General features: G+C 30.7%; 3 protein-coding genes across 3 annotated transcripts; 2 read left to right on the top strand and 1 right to left on the bottom strand.

The window, feature by feature from the left end:
• The first annotated feature begins 198 nt into the window (after positions 1-198).
• LOC130453079 (TM2 domain-containing protein CG11103) lies at positions 199-943 on the top strand. The gene has a single exon (XM_056792670.1). It carries the CDS (start codon positions 242-244, stop codon positions 761-763), a length of 522 nt encoding a protein of 173 aa, XP_056648648.1. The 5' UTR covers positions 199-241; the 3' UTR covers positions 764-943.
• Positions 944-3,235: 2,292 nt separating this feature from the next.
• Positions 3,236-4,603, bottom strand: LOC130452900 (FAU ubiquitin-like and ribosomal protein S30). Its single transcript, XM_056792404.1, has 4 exons — positions 4,146-4,603; positions 3,933-4,013; positions 3,713-3,878; positions 3,236-3,474 (listed from the first exon to the last, which is right to left on the bottom strand). The coding sequence occupies exons 2-4, from the start codon at positions 4,005-4,007 to the stop codon at positions 3,311-3,313; spliced, it is 405 nt and encodes a 134-aa protein (XP_056648382.1). The 5' UTR covers positions 4,008-4,013; positions 4,146-4,603; the 3' UTR covers positions 3,236-3,310.
• Positions 4,604-5,201: 598 nt separating this feature from the next.
• On the top strand, positions 5,202-10,991 carry LOC130452840 (cyclin-dependent kinase 8). Its single transcript, XM_056792316.1, has 7 exons — positions 5,202-5,598; positions 5,655-5,954; positions 6,480-6,621; positions 6,677-6,890; positions 7,000-7,181; positions 7,691-7,932; positions 10,768-10,991. The coding sequence occupies exons 1-7, from the start codon at positions 5,380-5,382 to the stop codon at positions 10,864-10,866; spliced, it is 1,398 nt and encodes a 465-aa protein (XP_056648294.1). The 5' UTR covers positions 5,202-5,379; the 3' UTR covers positions 10,867-10,991.
• The last annotated feature ends 1,411 nt before the right edge of the window (positions 10,992-12,402 follow it).

Raw genomic sequence — 12,402 nt, 5'->3', positions numbered from 1 at the left:
TCAATTTTAAGTATTATTTATGAAAATTAGTCAATAATCATATGAATTTTAATAAGAAATTTACCAACTTTGTGATATTTATCATTTTTATCTTTCCATTTTGACTTTGATTATTTGCCATTTACTCTCTATGTTTTGTGATCTATCTATACTTGTCAAAAAATAATCATTTCAAATGTCAATCTTTGTTGTGGTTTATAAATGAGGTTATAATTTTTAGAATGTAAATATTGATACTAGAATGTTAAGTAATGTATTTATTCTGGTTTTAATTCTACAAATTTTGAAAACAAATACAGAAGAACCTTTCGATCCACGAGGACCATTAGTTAATTGTAGTTTTCTTCCATTTGAATTCATAGAATGTCAAGAACCAATCGATCACAAAGGAAATATAACGGCCCAAAAGGAATTACAATACGGTTGCGTAAAATTCGGAGGAATGAAATATCACGACGTAGAAAGGACTAAAGTCGTGTGCAACGTTTTACCTAATATAGAGTGTTATGGAAACAGAACTTTTTTCAGAGAAGGTGTACCATGCATAAAGTATTCGAATCAATACTTCACCACTACTTTATTGTATAGTATTTTGTTAGGATTCTTAGGAATGGACAGGTTTTGTTTGGGACAAACGGGAACAGCTGTGGGAAAGTTATTAACAATTGGGGGATTGGGGATTTGGTGGATTGTTGATATTGTATTACTTGTTATGAATTACCTAACTCCTGAAGATAACAGCAGCTGGAATCCTTATGTTTAAAATAAAATTTTATTAGTTCTTTTGATGTATTCATTTTTTATGAAGATTCCTGTATATAAAAACATTAATTGGAAAAATACCATTGCATAAAACTATTATGTTTAATTAATAAAAAATAATTATAATTAACACCCATATTATAACTTGTGATGGTTCACTTATTGCCGAAATGGAATTATAAGTAGGCCCTTAGATGTTAGAATAAAATTATTATTTCATATGTCGAGAATAAAAATGTTTTTTATGTAGAAAAAAATACCATTTTCAGAGGCCGGAGACTAATTAAACACTATCAGTTATTTCTGTAAAGGGATGTTTTTGTTACAAAGAGGGTAGATTAGGTTCTAGTTGAAACGGAACAAATATGAACATAATTTTATTGTTTGATATTCATTTGATGAATTGTCTGTACCTATTCTTTTATTTAAGTAGGGAGTGTAGAGTGAAGGAAAACAATTTGTGTATATGAAAAAGTCTCCATCAAAATGTATTTAGAAATAATTAGTTTCAGGGTGAATTTCAAAGAGTCAAATAATAATCACGCTTTGTAAAATTTTTCACACTTTGGTTTCATCAATGAAAGTTGATGAAATTTTCAATTTTATCTATGATATTAAATTTTTTAACTGGACATACTTGAATTCATCCATAATTGCTACACCAGCAAATTCTGTTTTTGTACTGTTATCTATAGAATACAGCTGGATACTTTTTCTAACTTTTCTCCTATATATGACACTCCTCGATGCCTCTACCTTCAGTATAACTTAGTTGGAATGTTTGGAATCGTTAGAACACTCTGTTTACACCAACAAAGACTGCCGAGGGTTTCAATAACAAACTAAAACCTAATAACTTGGCTTACCTGTTTTATACTCAATTTTTCCACCAATAAACCTTCTGCCGCGAAAATTAATTTTAGCGGGAAAACCTCCTTGTGCAGAAATCTACACATTTATTCCTTGACTACTAAAATAGTGTGGGCTGTAAGGAATTGGCCCTTTGTCCCTATTTAAGCTACTCTTACATTTCAATGCTTTCAAATGCATCCAACAATTCATTATTGGATACATTTCTTAACAATTTTACATTATTAATATTTATGTCACGATTATAACTGACAGCGTAATCGGCAATACTCGGATTTTCTGGTTCATCCATATTTCAAATGCTCTTTAAACCAGGCAAACAGATCTCTTAGTCTACCCAATATACTTCCTGTCAGAATCACCACAGCTAATTTTATCTTTTTATTTTCTCAGTGAGGGGAGGGAGATGTTGGAGGGTTCCAACCCTTCTTTCGTAGGGTTGTAACCTTGGTGTGGTATAGGTATGGTGTTCTTCTCCTTCAGGAAATGATTGATCTCATTTGTTCGGTGCCATGTCGTCATTTTCAGAAAGACCTCGTCAATAGATGACCCTCTTCTTCGTGCCAAAATAGGTGCAAACCTCTTGGGGTGAGCACTTACTTTTGACGAGCTCAATTCGGTTGCGTATTTACGCTATTCCGCCTCAATGGCTTCCTGACCTAACTGACCAATGGCACGACATCCCCGCGGCAGAAGAATCTTCTCGGATTGGATTCCTTCTTTTGTAGGGTTGTAACCCTCTGGCAAGCTCAGTGATATAGGAATGGTGTTCTTCTCTTTCAGGAGGGCCTTGTCAATAGGAGATAACCATCTTCTTCGTGCCATAATAGGTACAAACCTCATAGGGCGATGAACAAGGGCACTTGCTCTTGTCTCCTTTCTAACTAAAATGGCATCTGGTGTCAGAGGTCTTCCAAGGACGATATCTGACTTTTAACGAGCACAATTCGAGGTTGTCACGTATATATGCCATTCCGCCTGTATGTCTTTCTGACTAAACCGACCAATAGCACGGCAGTTTTCTCTACACAGTAGTATTTATATTATACAGGGTGTCCCGCATAATAGCCAGTACGTATAGGGGAGCTCAAAATATGACGATTGGGGGCAATTTACCTCCAAGTTGCATTCCTGAGGTGCTATAGAGCTTCGAAATTTCAAAAAAAAATCTTTATAACCCTGAAAAAGTACAGGAGTAAAATTTTATAATTTAATTATCTAGTATAATAAAATTTTTCAAATAACTGACACAAAAAACTTCTGTGAAATTTTAAGGTTACTACTTACCATTACTTAATGTCCCTACAATTTCATATAGTGTATTAAACTTGGTATTTTCAAGTTAAAGAGTGGCGGCAGCCTCTGCTGTGTGGTTTTTATATGGAAAACCCTGTATAAAAAATCAAAGTAATAGTTTTGGCACAGATAAAAACGTATCCCTATACTTATCTTCCTCTTCCATTAGATATGGCAACGGCCATACCACAATGAATATACCGGTTCTCGTCCGATCCATTAGATATGATGATGGTTAAATTAGTTATTTTTTTAAAACAAATAACAGTGTTTTTGATAAAAGGCAGTACAAAATAAAAATACATTATAAATAAAAATTAGCTTTAATCTTTTAGATCAACATCACATTTGGATTTGTTGAGATAAAAAGAAAAATAATGACTTAGGATCCTGGGGCAGAGTTAGAGTTTGGTCCTCGTCTACGTCCAAAAGATGCTACTACGTTGACAAATCGTCTGTTGTATTGAATACGTCTCTTAGCTCTTCCCGTCTTCTTCTTTTTCTTTTCCTGTTTTTCTACTTTTGGAGTCTGACCTTTTACTTTACCTATTACAATATATATTTTACATCAATCATAAATTAAGAATCAACAAAAGCAATATCATCATTATTTATGTAATAATAAAATAAAATCAATATGTTCGAGATGTTCTATAGTACCAAAAGAATATATTTCTCAAGGTACCTCAAACCATCCGACTTAATCTAGCAAATCTTTGAAAGGTTATTGCTAATTCGCAAAAACCTGTCATTATTTGCTGCAATAATGAAAATAACAATTTACCTGCACGAGCTAAAGATCCATGAACTTTACCACCAGGAAGGCCTACAGTAAGTTCAATGTCTACGTCTATAAAATCTGATACGAGTCTGTCATCTGAAACTGGAGCTCCAGCAGCATATAAACTGATCTCAGATGCTTTAAGGGTTTCCAAAGAGGCAATACGTTCCTGAAAAGTTGCAATATTATTTTTATGTTCATAAATACTAGTAAATAAACATACCCTAACTTCACCGATAGTTTCAGATCCTTGACACTCAAGGAAATGAGTGGAACTTCCTCTTAAGCACAACTGCATATTGTTCTAGAAGGAAAAAAAAATCGAATTAAAAAATATTACCGTTGCTAAATTAATTTCTTAGAACTTAAATTGATCAATGACTTTAAAATTATAATTGTTTGATGTATAATCTTTCCAATTATTCAAATAATTCACCTTTAAATAATTAAAACTTTCCAAGACCACCTCACACAATAAGACACTTGATAGAAAAGAAAACCTCACTTTAGTAATGACAAGGAAACGGATATAGCTTTGACAGTTTTCTTCTTTTTTATAATTATCCTTAAGTGCCTATGAAATAGTTATTTCATCTCTTCCATTGTTTTAAAAATATAAATTTTTTGTGAACTTAATTGTTAAATAAATACAATCTAGTATGAAAAAAACGTTTGATCAATTTTCAATATACTTTTATTAGCTTGGTGTGTATGTATCTACGTATATAGTATGTTAAGGAATTTGGATTTCCATAGTACTGATTTCAACACTTGTTAAAGGCTGATGACAATACACTAATTTAATAATTTTGATCAATAGTCATTATCAGCTTTGGAGATTTCCTTCCGGAGATGGGGCTTGAGAATCGGAATCTTATAAATATTCACATTAAATTAATAAAAACCGATTGAAAATTGTACGATATACGATCAGGAGAACTAGATTATGAAAGCTAGGTAATGGTGAAGTATTGGATGAAATGATTAGACCGCGAAATAATTTATCAGAAAACGCGCTTTTATAATTAAACGAACTAAAAAAAGGTGCGTTGTAAAACTAACTCTGAATTTCGGAATAAAACTAACTAGTGAGAAATTATAACGATTAACACTGAGCATTCTTTGCTACAAAAACAGAGACATGGTGTCAATTTATAAATTCTTACGCTCGGAACCCCGTTGGCGCCCTCGTTCGCTTTCAACATAAATTAAACAGATTACGAATTGTGATTTAAAACACAAACGTCGGCGCTCGCGTTCCAACACCTAACCAACGTAACGTCAATAAGAGCGTCAGCGCGAGCGCCATGAAAGATTTTATAAGTCCAATTAAATTTCCTTACCACTCATTGTATTCTTATATTAAGAATTATTTTTTTATATTCCAGTTTAACATTAACAGATGTTTTGTAATTTTTTAAACTACCTGTAATTTATTATCATATATCTAGAAGGTGGATGTTGATCAAGGACTCTTTATATTCTCTGATTTAATGCAAAGAAGAGCCTTTTGACAGTTATCTTATTTTTGTAAACAATAAAAATTTGGTATCAAAACATATAAGTTACTTCTATTTTATGCATTAAAGCAGAATTAAAAATAATTTAAATTATTATTACAACTTTAGCACTTTTTATTAAGTGCTTTATTTTCTCAAGCTCGAATTAGAATGACATGTTTGATGATGGATTACGAATTTAAAATGAAAACTCAGAATGAGCGGGTGAAAGTAGAGGATTTGTTTGATTACGAGGGCTGCAAAGTTGGAAGAGGTACCTATGGACATGTCTACAAAGGAAGAAGAAAAGATGGAAGTGACGCCAAGGATTATGCGTTGAAACAGATTGAAGGTACTGGATTATCTATGTCTGCTTGTAGAGAAATTGCTGTGAGTATTATGTATAACAGTGTTTTATTATCGACTATTTATTGAATAATTTTTAGTTGTTGAGAGAATTGAAACATGCGAATGTTATAAATTTAATTAAAGTATTTTTGTCTCACAATGATAGAAAAGTGTGGTTACTGTTTGATTTTGCTGAACATGATTTATGGCATATAATTAAATTCCATAGAGCAGCTAAAGCTAATAAGAAACCTGTTATGGTACCAAAAGGAATGGTTAAATCTTTGTTGTATCAAATTTTAGACGGTATCCATTATCTACATTCAAACTGGGTATTGCACAGAGATCTCAAGCCCGCCAATATTCTCGTTATGGGAGAAGGACCAGAAAGGGGGAGAGTAAGTAATATATGTAGGGTAATAGGCCAAAAAACGCCTATTTTTTTTAATTATACTGTGAAAATATCATGGAAGTTTGATTCTTTAATAATAATATTAATAGGTGTATCAATATGATTATTGATTTTTTAACAGTAATTGCATTTGTTACTCAAAACTCGTCAATTATCAATCTAAAAAATTTTAATGATGCATATTCTCATAGTAAATTAGATTTCCTAGAACAAAAATTTTTTAGTAAATTAATGTAAAACAAGTTGTTACCATATAATTGTGTCTTAAACATTGATTTATTTTTTCAATTTTATCAAAATGCAAATGAGTTTTGAGTATTACTGTTAAAAAATCAATAGTCATAAGGATACAACCCTTAATATTATTAGTGAGGATTCAAACTTTCACAATAATTTCTTTTATTATCACGAAAGATAATTTCACAGTATCCAAAAACAAAAAATAGTCGTTTTTTGGCCCAGTGTAAATTGTAGTTACTTGAAAAATGGCTTATATTCTATTAAATTTTAGGTTAAAATTGCAGATATGGGGTTTGCTAGATTATTCAATGCACCATTAAAACCATTAGCCGATTTAGATCCAGTGGTAGTTACTTTTTGGTATAGAGCTCCTGAATTATTATTAGGGGCTAGGCATTATACAAAAGCTATAGGTAAGATATAATTCCAAGTGATTTAAGTATTTTTTTTATAATTGATTTGTTTTAGATATATGGGCAATCGGATGCATTTTTGCCGAACTTTTAACCTCTGAACCAATCTTTCATTGCCGCCAAGAAGATATTAAAACTAGCAATCCTTATCATCATGATCAATTAGATAGGATATTTAACGTTATGGGATTTCCACATGAAAAAGATTGGGAAGATATAAAAAAAATGCCTGAACATCCTACCCTATTGAAAGATTTTAAAAAAGCAAAGTAAGTATTAGTAAATTCTTCATGCATATGGAATAACATATAAATTCATTTTCACTTACACATTATTATTTGATAGTTTATCATTTTTAACAGTGGATGCATTTTTTAGTTATGTGAATTGTTCATTAATCAAATATATGGATAGACATAAAATTAAGCCAGATAGTAAGGCTTTCCATTTACTGCAAAAACTACTGTTGATGGACCCAAATAAAAGGATAACTTCTGAACAAGCCATGCAAGATCCATATTTTATTGAAGAGCCTCTACCTACACAAGATATATTTGCGGGTAACAATTTTTTTATTAAAAAAAAATTCTTCCCGAATTACATATTTGTAAATATTGTCATTGAAATTTTACATCGCACCATGCTAGTTCCTTTGAGAAGTGTATCAAATTTTTGTCGTCGTCCTCGTCAAGGAATAAAACAACATGTCAGACATTTTTTGATGTCGGCTATTCACGAACTTCCAATCAAATCCATACCTCACCATTTTATATTTGAAAACGCTCACCTCACAAAACATGTAGCGTGTAGGAGTTGTGTTACACTACCTCACGCGTGCTATTCCTAATTTGTGCCTTCCCTTAGTCAGATGCAGTAGGGAAATGTTGAAAATAAATAAATAAAGTGGGGAAGGTGGAGGGACGTAGGTATGTCAGTTTTTATAAATATTTTTAATGATTTGTTGCATTCAACAAATATGCAGATTTATTATCGACCTGTCTTAGCAATAAGTTTTGTATGTCAAATTTGTAAAATAAAAATAAATTATGTGCTATTATAATCGATTTAGGTTGCCCGATACCATATCCTAAGAGAGAATTTTTAACTGACGATGATCAAGAAGAAAAATCTGATGCGAAGAGGCAGAATCAACAACAGCAACAGCAGCAGCAACAACAACAGCAACAACAACCTAATCAACAACAGCAGCAACCGTCACAACAGCAGCAGTCAAATCAAGATAATCATAATTCGGCTAAAAGAGTTAGATTAACAGGACCACAGGGTCATCCGGGACAAGTTAATCAGCAGGTATATTTTATTTAATTAAAGGGAGATAAGTAGTAGAACATAGATTAACAAAAAATTATGACAACTTGAAATTTTGTAAAAAAAAACTTGTTAGTTGGTTTATATTGATTGCTTTCCAAAACAAATGTATAATATTTTGTGGTGAATATCATTTGATTCTAATTTCGAATGGTGTTGCAGGTTGAGATCTCAAAATAAAACCGCCCGAGATTTTTTAAAAACATTTTGATCTTTTATTTGATCTTTATCAAGGATTCAACATTCGAGCTACCTCTATGCTATATGTGTTGTCGATTGTTTTGTGAAGATATTATTATTGATATTATTCTCCTTTGTAGTATGTAATTTCGAATGATGTTGTGGAATGAGGATCCAAAATAAAATTGACCAAGATTTTTTCAAAATGCCAATGTTTATTTGATATTCATCAAGGTTAAAAATATATGGTACATTATAACTCATATGTTGATGAAGATAACAAGTAAATAAAAAATTGTGTGAAATTAGAACTAAAACAATAATTAGAAAGTGTAACACAATATAAATATCTACAGCGGTGGATTTAGACTAGGGGCAGTCGGAAAAAGTTTTTAGGGCGGCAAAATTTTGAAATTGAGAAAATTTTTTTTTCTTAGTCTTATTATGATTGCTTAATATAATTAGTTAATTGTAGTAATTCCTAATTTTCTATTTAATTGATAATTAAATTCATCCATTATTTGTGAATTATAATTATAGCACTTTTAGTAATAATTAATAATTAAAATTATTTAATAAATTCATATCCTTGGAGATTTTGCATTTCTCAAATCATAACCTTTAATCAATCAACGAAACTTAAAAAAATGTTATAATTCATCTATTGAACCAATTACTTTCAATTTAAACGATAATCTTATATTTTTGAATTCAATAAATTTGAAACAGCGCATACTGCCACCTACAGTGTGTTTTACAAAAACAAATATAGGTTCCTTCGATGAAGTTTGTTTGGCATGTTTATATAAATAAAATAGATATAAAATAGCGGTTTTTGCTAACAAATTATTATCACCAATAACCACCATGTTTGTATATAATGTATAAAAACTAATGAATTTGTGGAGTAACAAAAGATATAACACTGGATAAATGTTATATTTTGATATCATTAGACATAGTATCACTTTTTACTAAAATGCCTAGAATTTTATCAAATTACATCATTGAGAAACATTGGAGATACATATCGGCATACACTAATATATAGGGTTCACACCAGCAATGAAAATTTAGTGGTCCAAAAGGACCAACTAAGTTATGATTTAGTGGTCCAAAAATATAATGTGGTAGACGAAAGTAAAAAAATTAACATATGCATGCTACACACACTTTTATACATATTTTTACGGCATATATAAATTATTTTATGCAGAAACAGCACAGTAAATATAAAACATAGGTTTTTTTAAAAATATTGTGGGCGACAAATTTGTCGTCGATGTGTATGATTTTGGCGACATTTCTTGATGATTTGGCGACAATTGTCGCTATGTCGCCATGCTGGCGTGAACTCTACTAATATAGTTTTTTCGGTTTTCCTTCTTTTGAAATCTTTGCCAACCACTCATCTGACAATCTGTTCACGTGGTCTCTCCATTCCCTTCGCCGATTTTTTGCCCATCTCACTACATCCTAGATGTTACATATCTCCCTTAATTCATCGTTTTTCTTGTGGTCAAATAATGTGTGTCCCGCTGTTGATAATAGTTCTCTGTTTTGGTCTCTTTCGCATATGTCATTCCTGGTCTCACACAGGTCTTGTGTATTCTGACTCTTATAATTTAAAAAAGTATGTTGTTTGCACACATTTTACTTATATGTGTATGTATTGGTTTCTTTGAATAACTTTTTCATTGTTCTTCTGTTTTATACAACAATGCTCTTATTTGTTAATGTTATATAGTTTGTCTTAGATGCAGTGTGTCATAATCATTTATGTATACATGTATAGATATTTATATTGTTACACTATCTAATTATTGTTTTACTCCTAATTTCACAATTTTTTTTACTTGCTTATCTTTACATCAATGTATAAGTTATGATGTGCTATATATTTTTAGCTTTGATAAAAATCAAATAAAATATTGAAACGTTGGCATTTTAAAAAACTCTTGGACAGTTTTATTTTGAGTCCTCAACTTGCAACACCATTCGAAATTACATACTAGGAAGGACAATCATTTCAACAATACCAAACTATTTAGTTAGAATATAACCATTATCCAGTGTTGTATCTTGTGTGTTGATTTTACAAATTCATATAAATTTTTTACATTATATAAAAACGTCGTGGTTATTGGCGGAATATTGGAATAACTTGTTAATAAAAACTGTTTCTTTATATGATGAAGAGTCAATACAATTCACTACTGGTCTCATGCTTAGAGTTGGTTTGTGAGTTTTTCGTAAGCTATACATTATTTTTTAACATAATTTTGATTTCAGCCTTTGAGACTATTCCAGTATCTTTTGATTTGCTGCCTAATTTATTCGCTCTCCATCAGTGTATATTTGTTGGATCCTTATACAATAATCCTTAAGTATTAACGTAGATATCTTTTCATTCATGATTACAAAATAATCCTTTTTATTGTTCGAATTTGATATAATGATATCATTTTTGGAACGATTTAACTTTTTTGTTTTATTGAAATCTCTCCTGACTTGAACAAGTCAAAGCGAACATTTTGCTAATCATTTGTCATACGGAAATAGAAACTTTTCAATATATTTATAAATTAATGTAATATATTATTTCATTATGGTTCTGATTATTTTTTTTGTTTATAGCAAATTCCAATTTCTCAACAGCAAGAATTTCATCAGCAACAAATGATGTACAACAACGGAAGTCAACAGCAACAGCAAAACTTTCAACAAAGATTTTAAAAGACAGCAATCATAATTTCAAATATAAATCTATAAATAGCTACAATTTTCTTCTTAATAAATTATTTTTTAAAATGATACATATTAATTTCTTCTTGCTAAATACTCTGTTTACACTACCACTACACCAGCACTCACAATTACACTTATCTCATGCGGTTATCAAAATGTAATTATTGTGAGTATTCCGTATGTATAGTTCTACTTAATTAACTATACTAATGTGACTATATACCAGGTGATTCAATAAAGTAAAATATTTATAAATGTTTTGAATGTGTGATCTGATAATTCCATAAACCACTGTATATGTGGCTTAATGTTTTTAACGATCATTTTAATTATTGCTTCGAGAAATATTTAAAATTAGTGCAGCTGAATTAGATGTTGGTTTGAAAAAAATCGTTTCATAAAGTGCTTAATAATTTTTTTAATTAGCTCAAATTCACATCTTTTTTGCCATAACACTTTGGTGGTCCAACAAATTTTAACAAATCATCCAACAAATCAAAGTTTTGATCTTTATATTCCATTTTATTATTTTGTGGTGGTTAACAGAGTATTTATATATTATATTCTTTTTTCGATTTTAGGTACAATTTTTTATGAATAGCTTGACCTTTTAATCGTTTAATTAGGAAAATTTTCAAAAAATCTTCCAAACAGAAACTTACTTCTCACAAATAAATTATACCTCAAATAATTGATGAATTAATTCCAACTATCACTTGTTTTAAATGAATAGAACACATAAAAGAGAAGCATTGGTTGTACGTATTGGGGTCTCGTATACACTGCGATCCAAATGATTTATTGTATCCCCCTATCTTGCTGCGATACTGGGGAACCCAATGTCTACATCTGATCTGTTAATCAATCAGAATGTATACTATAGCTACCAGAGATCTTCGTCTTCTATTTCGTACGCTCCTAGATGGAGAGAATGTGAATTGCTTTAGCGAGCTTATCAGTTATTTCGTTGCCCGGAATCTATTGCTGGGTAACTTGATTTTTGTTGCTTAGATCGTTTAATTTGTCTAGGTAATCCCAAACGAGGTATTTGAGGTTAAAGCTCTAATGGTTGCTAGACTATTGGATAGTATGAGGATTTTCTGTTTGAGATAGTTCTTGTCTAGATTGAGCTGAACACATTCTTCAATTGCGTAGATTTGTTATTGAAAAATGCTGGGTGTGTTATCCAGGCTTTCAGAGTGTTTGGTTCTGGGTTGGTATACTCATATTCCAGTTCTGTCTGCTACTTTATAGCCGTCTACTTACTTATAAAGCTTAGTATTGAGGTAAATTTTTTCTTAACGCTCAACTTTTTTGGTACTTTATCTCAGGTTTTGGTCAGAATTAAAATAAATGTTTCAAAATCAAATGAGAGAAATGATTTTAGAAATTGATTATTTGTATTTCTAGGTACTTATTTTTATATAATACATATATTGATGTAATTCACTTAAATTAATTAGTTTTTGAAACAAATAAAACAAAATGGCTGATTAAGGTATCTTTAATGGCAATTGATAACAT

Source organism: Diorhabda sublineata, chromosome 2, assembly GCF_026230105.1.
Source record: "Diorhabda sublineata isolate icDioSubl1.1 chromosome 2, icDioSubl1.1, whole genome shotgun sequence".
Taxonomy (NCBI): domain Eukaryota; kingdom Metazoa; phylum Arthropoda; class Insecta; order Coleoptera; family Chrysomelidae; genus Diorhabda; species Diorhabda sublineata.
Note: the sequence above shows the minus strand (reverse complement) of the source record. Positions and strands in the feature narration are given on the sequence as shown.